The sequence below is a fragment of the Coccinella septempunctata genome, chromosome 3, assembly GCF_907165205.1.
Source record: "Coccinella septempunctata chromosome 3, icCocSept1.1, whole genome shotgun sequence".
In the NCBI taxonomy this organism is placed as follows: domain Eukaryota; kingdom Metazoa; phylum Arthropoda; class Insecta; order Coleoptera; family Coccinellidae; genus Coccinella; species Coccinella septempunctata.
The window spans coordinates 20,472,003-20,479,673 of NC_058191.1; the positions used below are offsets into that span (position 1 = coordinate 20,472,003).

Consider the following 7,671-nt stretch of genomic DNA (forward strand, 5'->3'; position numbering starts at 1 on the left):
AAGGCCATAGATCATACGTTTGGCGAAATACAAAAGGCACAATCCTTACTGAATAGCCCTACCTATAGGGAGGGTATCCCATTTTGGGCACTTTTGCGGGGTATCTCCTGATATTTAAAGATAGAGGAAATAGAAGATATTTTATGAAATTAAAAATGGCGCTAGCAGAATTTTGACACCTAGGTTTTTGAGATACAGGGTGGAATTGAAAAGTATCCTTTTTCAGGCTTCCCTCGTATCTTAGTTATCTTCAAACTTATCGAAGTTAGAAGTTTCTGATAGAATTTTTTGTAGCATCCGGTGACGTAATTAATTTTTTGCTAACACCTTATGAAGCAAACAAGTTTTTAAATAGAATACCCTGTAGTTTATTTTCTATATTCATTAGGCATGAAGTGGACTTTCCAAAAACAAGCTCAGAATTTAAGATTTCCTAAAGTTTTTCTACTACCTTTGCAAATATAATTCCGAAGCTTTTCACGAATTTTCATTACATTGAATGAACCAAAACATCATATCATGCTTTTCCTTATTGTTGTGAGCCGCCATTGTTGTAGAATAAATTAAATATTTTATGTTATAACTCAGAAAACAGAGATACGAGAGGTGCCTAAAAAGTGATACTTTACAATACCACCATGTATCTAAAAAACCAGAATTCTGCTTGCGCCGATTTCATGAAAAGGTAGCTCGCTATTGTAAAAAACCCATTTCTCTATCTAAATCCAAGGAGATAATATCAGCACGAAATGGGATACCTTTTACATCTCAAAATCAGTGACCAAATGTCTGCCAATTTTTTTTTTATTCGGAATAAGGAAACGGTACCTAGAGCTCTTTTTACATCCTTACAACCATGTTCCTTGAAAACGCAGAATCTTTTTAGTCTTTCATCATTCAGGGGATTATTCAAACCCTCAATCAAAGAGGCCAACACGAATAAATGATTGAGTACCCTAATTTTTTTTTTCAACATTTTGGAAGAACCATACGGAATCAAATCGATTTGTAATGCCACTAAACCATCCAGGCCCGTATTCTTGAGCTCAATAGAATAGAAAGCGGATCTTTCATCTCACTTTATCGCAGATCGATTGTGTATTTCCTTCTCAACTTTTCTGTCGGTTGTTTTACTCCCTACAATTCAAGAATTAGGGCCCTGATCGATTCCTTTCTTATATTCAAGTTCTTTAAAACGCCGCATAAACCTACCATCAGTATTTGGGAACTATCAGCCCACTTTCAGCATTACAATAAACTGCAATAAATTAAAGAAAAAAAAATACTGGATGGATGTCAATAAAACTGTATTTTGGTGTTGAAATGCCTCCAAAAATATATTCTATGTGACATCACATTTTATACTGATTCACTACTTGAATCTTCGTCAAAATGAATAGTTTTGAAAGCTTGAAACCGCGATATGATGGCAAGTGATTGACAGCGATTTGCGGTACGAACTATGCCAGAATCTGCTTTCAATATTCACGAAATATTTTCAAACATTTTTGCGTGCGACAACACCGCTGAAACGCCAAATTACGAATTTTTGAAAACCTACGAAATATTTCTGAAAAATGTTCACGCCAAAATACATCTTAAATTGAAATATGCAAAGTTACCATAGATCCCTGGCACTTTGGTCATAGAACTTTTTAAGGATCTGTGGACACCAAGTTGAGAAAGCCTGCTTTCACTTATTTTTCAATTAGTAAAGATTTGAAAAGCTACCCTTCACTCACCTTTCTTGGACTCTTTGGCTTCTTTTTCATCTTTTGCCGTTTTCTTCTTTTTTTTCTTGGAATCCTTTTCATTGTCTTGCTCAGCCTCTATATCAGCTTCTTTAGTTTCTTTTTCAACTTCTTCCGCAGCCCCTTCAGCATTATTACAAGAAGCTTTCTTCTTCTGTTTTTCTCTCTTCTCTTTCTTTTTTTGAGCTGCTGTTTTAATACCTGATTCATTATCTTCTTTAGCACCGTCTTCTTTTTTATCTGATACTGTGTTTTCTACTGAAGGTTCTTCAGTTTGCCTATCTTTTTTCTTCTTCTTAGACTTTTTATCATCGGAAATTTCTACATTTTCATTCTTTTCTTTGACTTGGGGATCTGAATTATTTTTTTCCTCATTGATACCAGAATGCTCTAATGCTATTTCAGCTAAAGCCCTTTCAATTTCTTCATCGCTATCTTCTTTTTTTCTCCTGGCCTTTTTACCTTTCCTGATGAGCTGTTCCTTTGATTTTTCATTATTCCTTGTTGATTTTGCCTTTGATTTCACTTCTTTTTCAGTATCATCTCCATTGATATTCTCATCAGATACATCATCTTCTACACTAAGAAGAGCAAAGGATTTTTGGATTTTTGAGACCACAGGTTTATCGTCCTCAGAATCGGACTCCTCATTTTTCGATTTTTTCAATTTAGCTTTCTTCTCCTTCTTCGAATCACCATTGACTTTTTCAGATTGTTCCTTAGAAACACTAGAAAATAAATTTATATTGAACAAAAATACATACTGAAATTGAAAAATGAATACTAAAAGCGCAATACAACTCGTTTTACAGTCAGTGTTTCAATAAGAGGATCAACGCTGAACCAAATTGAGTAAGTTTCCTGATAACCTGTTGAATAGAAAGCAATTCATACAGAATAAAAAATCGCTTGTTAAAGGCGCATGTTATGCGCGCCCCCTTACATTTCAGAAAAAAATATCATAATTATTTATATCATCCTGATTCTCCCTTCAGACGCTCTGAGGGTTCGGAGAACCAGTTGTGTTCTGAGTAGGTTTTGTTACTGTTACTAACGCCACCTTAGGACGTAGATTCAGAATCTGTATCAAAAATTCTGTCTGTGTTTGTGTAAACTATTGTGGACACGCTACAAGTAGCAATTTTTAACCTACAGCTTAATTTTTTGCCGGATTATACGGTATCAAGAAGCCTAGTGTTTTTGATGGAATCCGAAGAACGTTTTTTGAGTTATTCAAATATTCCTCGAAAAATTGTATTGCGCACGTTACAGATCGCAATTTTGGATGTATCGATATGAAATTTTGCAAGTTGGCGCTCATCTCAAGCTTAACGAATCGTTTTAACTTTGTTCAGAATCGACTTATGCGTTATCGAATTTTTCAAATTCAACCAGAATTTCGGGTGCCTTTTCAGAAATTTTTTGCTCGTCAGGTATGAGGGTTTTTCTAACGAATTATATTCCAAGATATTTTTATCTTTTTTTTATTCGAATTGTCTGTCAACAGGAAGACAGTTCACTCAGCCATTATCAACTATAGTGGAGCGCCGTTAGGCTTATTCCTCGGAACCCAGAAAACATCTATGAAAAAAATAAATTTCTGTGGCTAATTATTTTTTGAACTTTTTCTGACAAAATTTAGCAAAAATAATTGTTGCTTCTTATTATTTATTTATTCATAAACAATCTAAATGACTGGATAAGTAAAGTCAAAATAACCTTCAGAAGTAGTTGGGAGGATTGAATTTGAGCAAAAATGTATTGAAAAGTTTTTTTGTAAACTCAATAGATATTTGCGATTGAAACCTGAGATTTTCCACCTAAAATAGCCAAATTTTCGAACAGTTTTTTACAAATAACTCAAAAACTATAGGCTTCATCGGACAAATTGTAAAAAACCAAATTGTAGTTTATCGAAAAACAAAACAAACTAGTTTTTCACCAGGTCTCTGAGTGCAATGTGAACCGAGATATGCCTCATTTCTGTTGAGTATGAATTCGCAAACTACTGAATTTCAAACATTCAACATCAAATAGCAGAAAAACAAAGACAAATTAGGGAAAAACTTAGAAAACCTTTTTTGAAGCACTTGAGAAGAGCTTCCAAATTAGCTTTATTGAAAATGAATTGGGCAAATAATGATGGAGTTATGACATTTAACGCTTTAATATCGTTATTTTTGTGCGTTAAATTGTTTACAATACCCCCATCATTACCGCCAGAATCAAAAATAGACGTAATTCTTTTACACTTCCTAGCATTTGAGCACTTTCAAAGTTATCCAGGAGTTCGCACCGTCTTTGTTGTCCGGTTTTGAAAAAAAAATTGAAGAAATTTTTCGAATTAAAAAAATTTTTTTTTTCAAATTACTCAAAAACAAAAGCATATATAATAATAATCGATTATAAATACAGAAAATTTGCAAGTCGTAAGAATGTATTCGATTTATTTTCAAAATCAATTGACAATAAGCTGTCAATTTCTAAGAAGCGCTACCTACAGTGGGAAAAACGAAACTTATCCCTTATTCTCAAAATTGGAAAAACAAAATCTAATCAGTGCATACACCATGTTTTTCGACATAATTCGATATCAATTTCAAGCACATGCGCAGAATCATAGATTAACTTGTTCTACGCTTACAAAGTCACTCTAGTTTATGCGCAAAATTAACAGCGCAGGAAACTAAACCTATTTTTCCAAATTAATTTACTGATGTTTCAGAGATGGCAGGAGTTTACACGATTCACGTCGTTATTAAGGGAGTTCCACCCCTGAAGGATTGGAAGAAGCACAGAAGTATGGAGAAAAATGAACCCGTGAATTAGAATGTTCTGTCGCAAGTAAAGGTGCCTTCAGATTACTCTGACGTGACGTGGGCCCACGTCATAATGCCAGATTAAAAAATGTAACATGGGATTTTGCGCGGAAGCGTTCAAACTGGTCTAACATGACGTTGGACGTGCAATCCCACGTCACGTCACAACAATTTGAACGCTTCCGCGCAAAATCCTTCGTTGGATTTTGGAATCATACGCATTATGACGTGGGCCCACGTCACGTCAGTGTACTCTGTAGGCACCTTTAGGGGGAGTCTCTATTCTCCATAAAAGGAGTAAGCAAAGATATAATCAAAGAGTAACAAGATTTTTCACATAAATTTCGGCGGAACGCCTGGCAACGATCTTGGGTTCTACTTTTATAGCACCATGTTAGAACAATACTGGAAAGATCCTTGTCCACATAGAAATATATTCCATAATTGCTTCAAAATACCATTTTGATTAATATTGTGACTACAAATATTCCTTCGTTCCCATTGAAACATTGAAAATTAATTTCATCTTTGTTAGTTGAAATAAAAAACCAAAGTATTGGAGGTGAAGGGAGGCCTTTTTCCTACCTCCATGCGTAATACGAACAAAACTTCGTTACTTCGGTTCCAAGCTGATATCTTCAATATGATTGGTCACCAATGTCAGAATTAACTTAGGCTTAGATGATCGAATGGGTGCGAGTTGGTGCCTCTATATTCAAAGTTCAATTTCTGTTAACAAGGTCTTGCCAGTGAATTCACTTTTATCAAAATCAAACGTTTGACAGGAAATTTGTTCAATAAAAAATCAAGGTCCATGTCTCTGATAACTATTCTATACTCGAGACTCTCTTAATGCAGTCTGAGAAATACATCGTTTTCTCGGTTGTTTTGAGGAAGGCTGTCATTTTGTCTGCAGTACTTTGAAGTTTCTTGATCCCATATATTAACGTTACATGCACGAAATAGATTCTATTTTGAAAATTGGACAACACAACACGAGCTTGCTTAGGTGTCCATGTTATAAAACTTGTTTTTATCAGGTAATGTTAGCAGTAAAATGTCCCTTTCATTAAGGAAGGTATTGAATGAAAAAAATTAAAAAGGTAGAGTAATGTTCCTTTGAATGGTCATTGACAGTATGTACAGGGTGGGCAAAATTCATTGTCTACTGAGAGGATCTTGAGAACTCTAGCAGCTAGAAGAAAACGTTAGACACATTTCCGAGCTCATTTTCGGAAAAACGAAAAATGGTGAAAACCGCAGCCTTCTACGATACTTCGTTTTTGAGTTTGACAATTTCGTAAAGCTCTCATAACTTTTTTGTCTTTGCAGTTACAAATCTGAAACTTAAACCTTCTGCAGGCACTTTTTCACGTAGAATCCACTGATGAGCTCAAAATATTTTTTCATTTCGAACCATTAGGTGAACTTTAATTTTTTTAAATGCGAACATTTATTGAATTTGTTATTTTTGAATTGGAAAATAATCTTTTGTCAGTAGATTCTATGTATGAAAGTGCCTAAGAAGGTTCAAGTTTCAGATCTTATATATATATATAACTCGAAATCTAAAACTGATAGGCTGATTCTGTTTTTAGATTTAGATTAGTCATGAAAAAAGACCTTGAGAATGTGTCATCTGTTTTCTTCTAGCTGCTATGGTTCTCGAGATCCCCTCAGTAGACACCGAACTTTGCCCACCCTCGATATGGATCTGAATGATCAAATGTAGTGTGATTTTCATATTTTGTCTTTGTGCATCTGACATATGATTAGACAGAGTAACGGATTATCATATTGCCCAAAAGGAGCCAGATTTTGTAATACCGAGAACCAAATTACCTTTTTTAGTTTTAGAGAAGTTCCCATAGAGCACTGTGTCCTTAAGGATGAATTTACAATAAAAGAAAATTGACCAGCATTTTTTGTTGAAGCTGGATATGCAACTGACAGTGTTAATAAAAATGAACTACGACTCCCACTAGAACACTAGCTCTCAGAAGAACTTCGCAAGACTAGTTACACCATAGAACGAAATAATATTCAAACTTGATGTTCGATTACTTTTCCAAATGTAGATTCAGTTCCAACTAATAACTAATAGCTATCAAACCAAAACGAATCATTTTTAATGGGAAAATTCCATTTCAAGTACGAAATGTGTGTTTAATGAATAATGGCAAGCATCCAAAATACAAATCGTGTAGATTAACCTAAAATTCATCGATTCATTGCATACTTACTTGTCGGTCTTTTTATTGAATGCATTGTTCTCAGTACTTTCGACTGTAGTAGTTAAGGTCTCTTCTTCGGATTCACTTAAAACATAAATAAACAATGTTAAAAACCACTTTTAACCTAACATATTGTTAGTTACCTTACGTCTCCTTTTCCTGCTTTGCGACCTTTTTTCGCTTTACCCATTTTATATTCTTCAGATATTTAAGATTACTATCCCAAGCTATGAATATTTGAGTGAACATAGGTTGTAAAATAATCCTGAGTAAAAGTTTTATTAAGCGAGAATACTAACATAACATGCTTCTCAAGACGAAGCAAATCATCATTTGCACTCTTTTCTTTTGACATTTGTTTATGTCGTTTGATGTTGATGTGGTTTGATCAAAGAGTAATCAACTTACTCTTTGTTAGGATCAGAGACTCTATGGTTCTGAGCATGGGTTTGATATTCAACCATTGAACTCTCTTCCCATAGAGTGCAATGTATTCAACACAGAGATAAAGATATCTATACTTCATTCACTTTTATTTTAGCAGTCGGTTGGCCATGGAAATTTGACACATTTCACTCTGTATAGTAAGAAAATGTGGGGTTATGAAGCTTGTCAAAACATTTTTGGGTTTTAAATCAACACTATGTTGCCCGTTCTACGTAAAAGTTTCTGTTATTACGTATTTTATCACAATGTCGAATCTCTTCTGAAAATATGTGACGAACATAACAAACAAATCCAGTTATTTGCATGGAAAATACAAGAGATCAGTATAATAGCTTGAGGACAGTTAATGTTTGTTATCTTCTTTGGCTTACATCATTTGTAGATTTCAAAAATATTAACTCGAAGATGAAATGCATATGA

At 34.2% G+C, this 7,671-nt stretch overlaps 1 protein-coding gene across 1 annotated transcript in view; it reads right to left on the reverse strand.

The window, feature by feature from the left end:
* Nucleotides 1-7,154, reverse strand: part of LOC123308921 (eukaryotic translation initiation factor 5B) — a 153,184-nt gene extending 146,030 nt beyond the window's left edge. Inside the window, exons 1-3 of the mRNA XM_044891730.1 lie at nt 6,948-7,154; nt 6,814-6,888; nt 1,743-2,479 (exon numbers count right to left, since the gene is read on the reverse strand). Of these exons, the coding sequence (XP_044747665.1) occupies nt 1,743-2,479; nt 6,814-6,888; nt 6,948-6,994 (859 nt within the window). The 5' untranslated portion in view covers nt 6,995-7,154. The remainder of the gene's footprint in view (nt 1-1,742; nt 2,480-6,813; nt 6,889-6,947) is intronic.
* Between the last annotated feature and the right edge of the window lie 517 nt (nt 7,155-7,671).